We start from the raw sequence: 12,347 nt of genomic DNA, 5'->3' as shown, positions 1-12,347 counted from the left end.
AATTAATAGTTTTGATACACGGACCAAGCGAAAGTAAGCAATTTTCAGCCATCTTTTGGCAGCGAAAATCGTCCCTGGAGCTCAAACCGATTTTTCCCTATTTCTCGAAAACAAAAAAGTATTTTTCAAAACTAACCACACAGCGTTTCTTCCTTCATCATACACTACTAAAATCCAAAAGTAGAGCGAATTCGAAAATTTGAGCCTTTCCGCCGTATGTTTGATTTTTACAGACAGTCGCTCTTAAAGATGACCCTTCTGCAATCCAATTTTATACTGGCTTCCCTAACTATGAGGCCCTTACCGCATTTCATAAATATCTTGAACCCAAAGCTGCAAAGCTTCAGTACTGGGGATCGAAGAACATCCAAGACTCCCAGCCTTATCAGGAGGAGGGAAAGAAGAAGCCTGGAATAAAACGCTCATTAACCTCTCTTACAGAACTGTTTCTTGTACTAGTAAGACTCAAAGTAGGGCTGTTTGTGAAAGATATTGCTGATCGATTTGGGATTTCTGTTGGGCATGTCAGCAAAATTTACTCTACATGGATTAATTTTCAACATTTGGAGACTGAATCCCTTTTTCCATTCCCAAGTCAAGATACAATAAGACAAATTATGCCAGAACAGTTTGCCCTCTACCCAACTACCAGAGTCATAATTGATTGTACTGAGGTATTTGTTGAGGTTCCATCCTCCATGAAAGCCCAATCTCAGACATGGTCAAACTACAAACATCATAATACCTTCAAGGTATTAGTGGGCATTTCTCCAAATGGCCAAGTTATATTTATTTCAAAGTTATGGGGAGGTCGTGTATGGAAAGATGGAAAGCTGCCCTAAAGCCCATTCTAAGAAAAGAGAGAGCTGCGAAAAAAACCGAGAAGTACAACTCAAGACTCAAGCTGCATGAAGTTTAATCTGGTGGTGCCCAAGATGATAGAGCATTAATTATGAATGCTACAGAGTCATCAATTTTATCCATCCAGGAACACAGGCAAGCTCGGGACTACCTCATTTTCATGATAGTTCACAGCAACGCTCAACGCGCTGGAATTGGAAAAGGCCTGAGACTGGGATTAGCTACGATTCTGGACGGACGTGCCTAGCAGAGCTCCGTAAATTCCTAGGTTCTGAACTGCTAGAAAAGTTTTAAGAGTAGTAGATATTATAATCATAAAAGATGAAATAAGCTTACATGAGTAAAAGGATAGAGAGAAAACCGTGCTCTTCAAAATTCACCGAAACCTAAGAATATAAAAATGGCTGATGACGAAGAAGGTCAAGATGTTCCAATTTTATCAATGATATATAAGAAAATAATGGAAGTCCAGAATAACACAGAGGAAATTATGTAGGAGAATGCTGTCTTAAAAAAGGAATTCGATAAACTTAGGAAAGCCTCTGAATTGCAATCCAAAACTATCAAAGATTTACAAGAAAATGTTCAATTGCGCAATGAATTGAAGGAACAAATCACTATTTCGGATACCTTACTAAGCAATATAGCAACACTCAACTGCAGGATAAGTCAGCAAGATGAACTGTTAGAAGAATTAAACCAATATCAAAGAAAATATAACATTGATATTCAAGGTATACCAGAACGAGATGGAGAATATCTGAAAGACATTGTAGAAGATATAGCGAAGGAAATCAACGTAGAAATAGAATCAAACGACATCCACATTGTGCACAGACAGAGATCAAAACAGAATCCTAAACCAATACTACTGAAATTTAAGCACTATGATGATAAAAGAAGCATGTATGAAGCAAGAAGAAAGCTGAAAAGTTATGAAGGAAGCAGCGGTAAAATTAATGGTGAGGAAAAAATCTACATCAACGAGCATTAAACTGCGGAGAGAAAGAGGCTTTTCGCCGAGGTACAAAAAAGAGAGCTAAGCAGTATCACTGGTACAATGTTGCAACAAATGGTGGCAAAATATTTGTCAAAAAAGAAAAAGGAAGACTATACATGATTAAGAAGCAAGCAGACCTGGAAGGACACTACTAAAACCCAATAAAATGGACATGTAAAGTTAAGTGAATATAATGCGCAGAAGATGACTCAGCACCACAGCTTTAAGAAAGTGTTTTAGATCCTAAAGAAAAAGTAAAGCAGTGGGAGACAGATAGCAGAAGCACAAACACCATCCCACCAACAGTCATTTTAGAAACTAATAGAAGATTGTGGAGTAAGGGGAGTGAAGCAGTAGTATAGGGAATGGGGGTTCCAGCGCAATCTCAACACGGGCAAGACCCGTGTCAAAAATCCACCTACGGAAACAACCCACTCCAAGTGTGGTTGGGGGCAACAGCGCAAATATGTTAGTCTATATATGGAGTGCGAAGATTGTAAAGAGTTTGTTTATGATTTCTGTGTAAAGTGCTTGAAACCCAAGTTTGTACCTACTAAACCAAATAAGTATATTTGTTGTGGTAAGAAAATGCAAATAGAAGACGACACGTCAGCACAGTGTTACGAGTGCGGTAAAAATATTCGTAATGCCGTGCCTTGTGCTACCAGGGAACAATATTATTCCAACGGAGGTCGTAAGAAGACGCCATACAAAAGAATAAAATACTTTAGGGACTGGATGAGTCATATCCAAGGTTATCGACCGGTATATTTAGACAACGAAGTAAAGAAGAAAATCATAGACCATTTAGAAGAGCCAACCCCACAAAGTCTACGGAAGACATTGAAAAAATTAAAACTAGGGAAATATTACAAAGCTATTCCCTATCTTTTGTCTGAAATTACCGGTAAGTGTATTCCCGAGGTTTCTGATATGACAAAAGCCGAGTGGATGTTTTGTCGGCTGGATAAGGATATTCCTTATTACCCTGACGTAATTTACGAAATATTTTACAAGATAGACCCCAACCACCCCCTGTTAGGATGGATTCCAAGAAGATAGTGAACGATTACGTCATATGTTTTCAGCCAATCAAAACCTTCACAATTTTCTTTCACAATTGTGAAAACGTTTCACATTTGTGAAATAGATTTGTGAAATTAATTTGCATATGAACCAGACAGCCGGCGTTCAATATGCAAATAGAATCCTGTCTTGCTTTTTTCAAAGCAGATGTTTACTGAGCAAGCTTTCTTTGAAGCTCTTCTTTTGCCTCCTGGTAGATCTTTTTGCGAGATTCCTCGGAAAGATCTCTTACGACTGTTTTTTTATTCCTTATGTCCGTCTTTAATTTCTCGTACTTTTCCTCTTCGGCTAAGATAAGCGAGAATTCTACGTCGTCTATCTTTCTGTCACGCAAAGCCTTTGAGACAAGGTCAGTGATCGTATTTACTTTAGCCCTTGACAGAGCTATTGTCGTGTCGTGTTTTGATATTTTGCTTGACAACTGTTTCATAATGCCCGTAGCAACAGCCGAAATAATACCACAGGCTGCCCCAACGCTGGCCAAAGGAACGCCAACGACTATTCCGGGTCCAGTAAGCGAAGTAGCAACGCCGGAGCCCGTTAACACAACAGATATGGACCCTGAAGTTATCGAAATCTTATGTAGCGTACTCCGGGCTCTGACGTACTTTTTTCTAACTTTTTCATAGTGTTTTGTCTGCCCTTCCAAGTAAGCCAGGATTAAGTTCGCTTTATTCAGACGAAAGTTTTCAGCGTTTAATTCGTTAGGTTCCTTAGGAAGTTCAGGATAAAGTGGAGGCGCTGATGGTATAACATCCATTATATATACTAATGTACGACGCTTTTGGGAATGATATTGAGGAGCAGCCACATCACGACAACCGGGATTACTGGAATTGGAGAGCATTTAGGAAGATGTTTCCACATGCAGACCCCAGTAAGTTCGAAAGAAGACCCGATGGTATTTACTATAACGGCTCTAGGATGTACAGCAACGAGGATTTGAAGCCTACGCTGGTTAATCAAATAGACGATCAACTGAAGCATTCGCCAATGCATAAGCCAACGCCAGCGCCAACGCATGTTGAACCCAGTTGGTCAAAGGAATTATTGCTTGGTACCAGTACTTATCCGATACCCGCAGTTTCATTTGATGAACACCCAAGTTTGGACCTAATGTTGAACATGCGGGTCTCTAACGATCATTCCTTTCTGTTAAAGGTGCGAGATATCTTCAAAAACGTGCCCATTGTTCATACCACCGCTAAGGAATCTCATGAATGGTTAAGCGGTCCTAACATGCGTTATTGGCCGCAGCAACTAAACTTTGCAGTTTGGTGTGCCACTAGCGGCTGTGGTGTAAGCGCAAGCTTGATGAAGAATTCAATATTTATGTTTCATTTTCACTTCACGGTTAGAAGAATACTGCATGAGATGGGCGTTACTGCGCTGCCGGGAGATGCCACGTTTTATCCAAGAGATAATAAATACAGCGTGCCGGCTTATGACAGACTTTGTAAGGAGTTTGACGTTGTAGGGAAGGATTTCCGATGCACTGCCGGCGCTAACAATGGTCTGGGGCATATTTGGGCTTATTGGGGGATTGGTGGACACGAGCTAAGTGATAAGGAAGTTCATGCGTTGAATCTACGATGGAACACTGGGTATCACAAAGAAACTCACGACAGTAGCACCTTCTTTGAACCAAACGCTAAGACCACTAAGGAAGTTAGAGACGGACCTTTGTTCAAAGACGAGGGCGGTAAGTATGCAGGGGCTAATCCACTGATTATCAAAATTACCAACGACGAGCAAACAAAGCAATATCTTAATTTCATACCCCCAGAAGGTAAAGGACTAACCAAAGCCGGCCTTGCCCGTTTAAACCGCAGCATAGAAGCTTACGTGTATTCTATCCTTGGAGCTCAGGTAAACACCCGATCCAGCATAATCGGAAATACTGGCGCCGCAGAAGAAACGCGAGCCGAAGCCTTGATCTTATTTGAAAGTTCAATCTTGGAGGGCGACATTAGCAAGGGCGTACAGCGTTACCAACTAGCCATACAAAATTCTAAGGCGAGGTTGGACTATGCAGTAGCCCCGGGTTGTTGGTTAATGCCTAGTAATTTATCTATAAATACTGGTTCTGTAGTAGGATACAACAACAAACTGCAGCGAGCTACTAAGGATATGAAGTTTGGGGTGAACGACGTGAACTCTGACACTCTTAGGAACATTCCTCACTTCGTAGAGAAGCCAAAAAAGTCACACGAAACGAAGCTACCCACAGTTAAGAAACCATCAAAGAAGGTCCTACCTGCGATACCTGAGGAATATGACCATAACTTACTAAAAGCCGGCTTAGCCACCGCAAGCATTGGTCTGAGCTATTATATATGGCGATGAACAACCCCTACGTAACTGGAGTAGATTGTGTTTATACGACTTACACAGGCGAGAAAAAATACACCCAGGCATCTTGGGTTGATGTCACGGGCATGTCCGTGAATTTGAATTATTCAGGTAAGAAATTGATCCTTTGTAGTATTTGCATTGGCACGAGCAGCCATGCCAACGTGGGATTTAGGTTCTTGGATGACAACGGCATACTGCAGCCTATGCGCGCGAAGACAAACAACAGGGAGCCTGCGCATTTCTCCGTAGAGCCCAACCCCGGCAGCGCTGAGAACCTATCGGTTTGGACTTTCCACATGGTCGCCGATTGCCATGGGAAGGTAAAGCTGCAAATAAGAGTAGACGATACGGGAAAGGTTACGGTAAATAGCATAGAGGATCAAAGAGATCAACCTTATAATCACGCCACCATTAGCACTCTTACGGTGGTTAGTCTTTAAATATATGAATCCGCACGCAAAGGAAGATTGGTTTCTTTATTATTTGGAGGAGAAGGACTACGTAAACGACGAATGGCATGACACCGGATTGTGGGTGGAGGTTGGGGGATTAGGATTGATCATGTGCACTATTAGCATTACTGCGGGGTGGTCATGCAATGCCGGGTTTAGGCTTGTTGATGAGGCTAACCATCCGTTGTTGCCTTACAGGACAAAAAATAATGCTAGGCATTCAACCCATTTTTCATGTGAACCATATCCGAGAAGCCCAGAAGATATAACTCCAGTGTCTTTTCACATGATAGCTAGCTGCCAATATGCGAAGCTGCAAATTCGTCCCAGTGATGGAGGTGCGACCGTAGTAAAACGAGGCATCGTGCTAATAAATGCTGCCGGTACATCTCAACCTACCGATGATGCCACTTGGAATCATAAGACCATTAGCACTATGACCGCCATACCGCTAGTTCCGCATTATCAAGGCGGTGCGAATACTATCTTTACTTATCCCCAGTCGAGGACGCCTCGGACACCCGACGACGATAAGCCACCAGTAATACACAAGGATAAGATCAACCCCTCATCTTCTTCAGGAGTACCACTCCAATAGCGACGACCAAGATCCAAATGTTGTTGCCCACGAACTTCAACAGTTCGCCGCCGGCCCTAAGTGCCAAGGAAACAACCGAACCCAGCAGCCCAGGAAGACCGGCTGCCATCTTTTTTCCCAAGTCCGTTAGTCCATTGCCTAATTTCTTTACGCCCGCGCCTGTAGCCTTAAGCGCGGATAGGATAACTCCTACTACGGTGCTAATAGCGACCGCAAACGCCAGCGGAACGCCATACTTCAAAAGGGCTCTTTTTACCTTTTCCTTGGTGGTAAGCCCCAGCTCTTTTTCCAGGTTTTCCTTTTGCGCTTGTAATTCCGCAAGGCGTATTTCAAGGGCCTCCACTTCCTTTTGAGCTGCTTCCCTTTCTTCCTCGGTACGAGTTTGGTCCTCGATTACTTCTTGCTGCCGCTCTATTTGCCCCTCCAGGTCTTCGATAGCCTGATCTCTTTGCCGGATTTGCTCCTCTTTAGCGTTGATTTCGGCAACCAACTGCCGCCGTTCCTCCAAAGAGCCGGATATGGTGATATGCAAGTTTTTAGCTTCCTCTTTTGTCAGGTCTAACTCCTGTAAGGTGAGGTCGAAAGCCCTTTGGGCTTGGTCTCTATCGCGTAGGGCATTGTCTCTTTGTCCTCTAATTTCTATTATTCTTTGGGTTTTGTCATCAACTTCTCTCTTTTGAGCATCGAGAAGTAGTCGGTTTTGCCTCATGTAATCTGCCTCCCTTTCTTCCAACGTTTCTTGTAGTTCCTCGACGCGTTTTTCTAACGCAACCTTTTCATTCAAGGCTGCCAACCTTTCTAACGCGCTTCGGGTAGCTAGTTGAAAGCCTTTTAATCTTGCCACGTCACCCCTAACTTCACCATTGTCGTCGAAAAGGGGTTGCGGTTTCGTCCAGCGGTCTTTGTCAGGAAATCTCAAGTCTTGGACGCTTATGAGGACTTTGTTTCCGCGTTCTGTGAGCCTTACGTCGTCGGCCTCGAAGTGGGAATAGCGCTGCGTTAGCTCTTGCGTTGCCCACTCTACGGTTTCCCGCGCGGTTGCTCCCTGCTCACCCATGTTTCGAAGTTCTATGTACTCGGGGGCGGACTTACCCGGGTTCTTTTCGTGCCACATGCGATTCAAGGAGGTCTTGAAGCTTTTCCACCTACTGCCGTACGTGTTTTCTAGGGCCATGTCGTAGATTAGGGGGTCGGTTTCCGCGCCTTTAGTCCATGCGTCGTATTCTTCGTCGTTAATGTCGACTTGACCTTCTTCGGTAAGGGGATCAAAATCACCTTCTACTTCCATTATATATGATAAGCTCAAAGTTAAACCCCAACGTATTACCTAAGCAGGTTGGCGGACTGAAAGCAGAACGCACCTTTCACCGGGTTACATTCACGCCTTCTAGCGCTAAGCCAGGTGAGACGCTGTATGTAGGCGTGCCCCGCCTAACGGATAACCTAGTATTGGTTCCTGGTACCCTGGCGCTAAGGTTTAACCTAGCAATACAGCCAGATACCGCAGACGCGCGTTACGTCGTCAATAATGCAGGTAGAAACCTTGTTTCCAAAATACGCGTAAAGTTCGCCGGGGAATCCTTGCTGGACTTAAACAGGTATGATTTGTATACCACGTACAAAGACTTATGGTTGACTGCATTTGACCGCGCGCAAAGGATAGAGCAGGGAATAGCAAGCGCAGCCATATGCAAAGTAAGAAGCGCAACCTCTGGCGCCTCAGGAGAAGACGAAATAAAGACTGCTTATGGTACTAAATATGTCGTTCCATTAGATTTCGAAATTATCACGAACCACGGTGCATACTACCCAAGGCAGCTAAGCGAACTGCAGTTCGAAGTGACCCTAGCAGATACTACGAACGTCCTGCAAGGAAAAGATGTAAGTTCATCAGCTGTGGATCCTTATTTCATCAAGAACTTGGAGCTGCAGTACGAGACGGTACACAGCGAAGAGCTGGCTCGTAGCGCTGGCATGGAATACAGCGCTGGGAAGGCTTTCCTTTACGATCACGTCGTGATGTACAAGACCTTTAGCTTCACGAACAACGTCGAAGAGGTCATAAACCAAAGCATTAACCTACCCAGACGCAGCCTTACAGGGATAATGTTGCTGTTCGCAAAGACATACACGGCAGGATTGCGTGACTCTGAGGCATTCTTTAATCCTAACATCACTAACGTAGGCGTTAGCATTAACGGAGTACCTAATAAGGTTTACTCACAAGGGATAAAGCCTGAGGACATGTACCGGGAAGTCGCGCGTAAGTTTGGCGATCAAATTAGTCCAAAGGAATTCTTTAAGGATAAGTACGCGCTGTGGATCGACATGCGCACGACAAACGACGAAGACCTACATGGTCAGGGATTGCGGCTGGTAAATACCCAGGACGGTATTACGTTGGAGATCAAGCGCACCAAACATGCCAGCGACACTACTAAGATCAACGCGTATATCTTCGTAGTCTCAGACGCGCAACTGAGCGTAGAAATGAATCAGCTAAAGAGCGTTGCGTATTGATGCGCTGCGCTCCCTCATCCAAAAAAAAAAGAATGAAATATCCCTTACGTATATAATGCTTCGCGTATTTGAAAACAATGAAACTAAACTGCAATGCATAGTGCAAGGCGATAAACTTTATTTCAAAGCAAAGGAAGTGGCGGCTGCGTTGGGTTACGAGCGTCCAAAAGATGCAATTAAGGCGCATGTTTGCGATAAATACAAGGTAAAGCTTAGCGAACTTAGAGTGGAGGTGAATCGCCTCCCCTCTCATTCACAGCCTAATTCCCTGTACGTAACTGAATCTGGGTTGTATCAGTTGATATTTAGCTCTAAGATGCCAACGGCAGAGACATTCCAGGATTGGGTCTTAGAGGAAGTTCTCCCTACCCTCAGGAAAACAGGTAAGTATGAAATAGAGCGGCGCTTTGACGGTCCTAACAAGTTGGTATTCAAAATAGAAAATGAATTTGACCTGCATAAGAAGGTCGTAAACTACATACGTCGATTCCACCCTATCCTACTGCTCGCACCAGGTCTTGGAGAACTACAGGACTCAGCTAGCAAAAGGATAGTATGTTGGCAGAAAGGGTATCAGGCGGGGCAACCCGACATCTTAGTCCTTAATGCACATAAAAAGTATAATGGGTTATGCTTGGAGTTGAAGACACCTAAGGGTAACGGCGTATTATCACCTAAACAAGAGGCGTTACTCGCACAATACGAGGCAAATGGTTACCTAACCATGGTGTGCAACGATTACGACCTTATATGCAGGGAGATCGACCATTACGCGGAAGGCATTCGTGTACCTTGTCCTTGGTGTGTTAAGGCTTTTAAGACGCAGGAGGCGTTAAGGACTCACCAAAGAATATTTCATAGATATAATGATAGTTGAACAGACACACTGGCGTAATCTGACCGTTGGTCAAACTTACAAAATAAAAAATTATGTCATGTTTGAAGATATCAACCGATTGAGGTTAATCTTGATGCATGACAATGAAGAGTGCACTTTATGGGCACCTGACTGCGTGCGGTATGTCCTTCAAGGTGAGGAATACACACACGTAAGAAGTTATGGTAAAGTGAATGGTCGATGGAAGTTTGACATCGAACGCCGCACCGACGCTAATCCATTATGTGATTAGTCATCCTCATGGGCGGTTAAGTATTGGTCTGCTATGTCGGACCTCATTTTTTCTGTCATGTAATTAGTATGGTAAATTAAGGCTCCTCCTGCGAACGCTGCGATGTAAGGTAACATCATATATTATTCATTTTTCCATGCTTTTCTTACAGCAAGGTAATGGTCTAAGGGCTTGGGTCCGTCGTACAGGCAACACCAAATATGTTGACCGCTACGTAGACAGCCACATCGGACGCAAATGCCGTCCCAGTGTTCCCTGTCTTCCCATCTCACGCCCTCGACGTCGTCAAAGCATACGAAGGTCTGGTCTATTTCCTTCTTACGTCGCGTGAGCGCCCGGGAGGTTTCGTGGGGACAACAACGTTCGGCTAAGTCTCCGTGGGTTTCACAGACGACATCTTCGAGGTGGTAACGACGACAGCGGTATTTATGCCAGTTCTCCTCGAAGTGAGGTTCATCGCAACGGAGACAACGGTCTTTGAGGCAGACTCTGTTCTCGCGGTGATATCGTAGGGCCTGTACAGTGGACAGTTCCTTACCGCAGTCACCGCAAAGGGTACTTACGGTCTCCTGACAGACTTTCTTGGAAAGATGGTATTGCAGTCGCTGCTTGCTACTAAAAGCTCTATCACATTGCACGCACTTCATTATATATACCTTATTTTTTATTGTTATTTTGTTAAATGCTGCAAAGAGGTCTCAAGTAAGGATCTATCTTTTATTGTTATTTTGTTAAGCCCCCATTAAAAGATGAGGTATCATTCTTTCTCATTGTTGAAACCAGCAAAAAGATAATCATGTTAACCATTCTTCGATCGTGATGATTTAACAAAATAACAATAAAAGATAGACCCTTACTTGAGACCTCTTTGCAGCATTTAACAAAATAACGATAAAAAAAGAAAGACCTATGCTAATTCCTCTTGCTGGGGCTTAGTAAGATCTTCTTTGCGACCTCTTACTCTTCTCGAACGTCGTCTAAAGTCCTTTGTGCTTTAGTATCCGCGGGACACCAATGTCCAACGAAGTCTTCTTCAGAGAATACCTTATTACAGTGACAGCAGCTGTGTTTCTTACGAGGCGTCGGAGGGGTAACGATGATGCAGTCAGCAGGTAGTTCGCACGTAATGCAGTCCATATATCTATGGGGGATATCGAATGAAGTCCTTAATGGACTCCTTAGCCCAGCCCGCCATTGTCAAAAGCGCGCCAAACCGTTCTGCACGCTTCAGACCACACATTTCATCGTACAATTCCTGTACGCGCTCTTTTAACCGGTCTATCTCTTCCCTTTGCATTTCTATGGTGTCTCTTTTATCCTTTGCGTCGGCGGTAATCCTTCTTACTGCTTCCACTGGTTCCATCTATATATGAACCCAGATCACATGCCTTGTAACGCTCTGATAGTAGGACCCACCGGCTGCGGAAAGACCCAGTTCATCGTGGAGCAGCTATTAGGACCCTTTAGATACCGCTTTGACTACATAGTGCTGCTTTGTCCCACCTACGTGAACAACCGCACCTGGACGGGCATAGGAGTGAAAGATGACGACTTCTTCGTAGATATCTTAGATCCTAACGAGTTATCCAGCCATTTGAAGTTCTGGCACAAGCAATTCCCTAAAGGTACACAGACGCTCCTCATATTGGATGACATTGCCTGTGGGGACGACGTAAAAAGGCGCACCTCCGAATTAGTGAAGCTCGCCTTTAGCGGCAGACATGACAACATTAGCGTTTGGTTGCTTTCCCAGCAGCTTACCAGCGTCTCTAAGCCCTTTAGGGAAAACATAGGCTCTCTCGTAGTATTTTATACTCCGAGCAAGTCTGACCTGGAAACCATTTTAAGCGACTACGGCGGTGAGATAAGCAAGGAACAGTTGCACGAATACATGCGGCATTTAAAAACGCACCAACATTCCAAAATGATCTTCTCTTTGAGGTTTCCGTATGACGTTAACATATATGGACATTGAGCAGCTCATAGATGAAGTCCCCACACAGTTAGATGAAAGTAACCTCAAGGAACAACTTAACATCCTTGTGTCTTCGGGGAAGTGTAAAGAAATGATAGGCAGGGAACTTACCCATGAGCAGGTTAATAAGTTGTCAGAAGAGGAGGTTAAGAAGTTCCATAAGAGGTACGAGGCTGCCCTCGCAAGTAAGACCACGGACGCCGTAGCAGACTCCGCTATCCGACTTGCCACTAAATTGCTTGGACTTGCACTGCCCATAGACGACGTGGAGCAACTACAGAAGGACATAAGAGATGACTATGTCATATCCCAAGAACTTAAGATAACCTGTGGGTGGTTGTCTTTGAAGTGCGGTAAGTTAATGGCAGTC

At 44.1% G+C, this 12,347-nt stretch overlaps 1 protein-coding gene across 1 annotated transcript; it reads left to right on the top strand.

Moving 5' to 3' along the window:
• The first annotated feature begins 2,219 nt into the window (after positions 1-2,219).
• LOC148912892 (uncharacterized) lies at positions 2,220-11,827 on the top strand. The gene is made up of 2 exons (XM_089026682.1): positions 2,220-2,768; positions 10,154-11,827. Exons 1-2 carry the CDS (start codon positions 2,342-2,344, stop codon positions 10,159-10,161), a joined length of 435 nt encoding a protein of 144 aa, XP_088882808.1. The 5' UTR covers positions 2,220-2,341; the 3' UTR covers positions 10,162-11,827.
• Positions 11,828-12,347: the final 520 nt, after the last annotated feature.

The sequence above is a fragment of the Actinia tenebrosa genome, unplaced genomic scaffold (assembly GCF_029948245.1).
Source record: "Actinia tenebrosa isolate PJP-AT-01 unplaced genomic scaffold, QUT_ActTen_1.0 PGA_scaffold10__47_contigs__length_13832649, whole genome shotgun sequence".
Classification (NCBI taxonomy): Eukaryota; Metazoa; Cnidaria; class Anthozoa; order Actiniaria; family Actiniidae; genus Actinia; species Actinia tenebrosa.
Note: the sequence above shows the minus strand (reverse complement) of the source record. Positions and strands in the feature narration are given on the sequence as shown.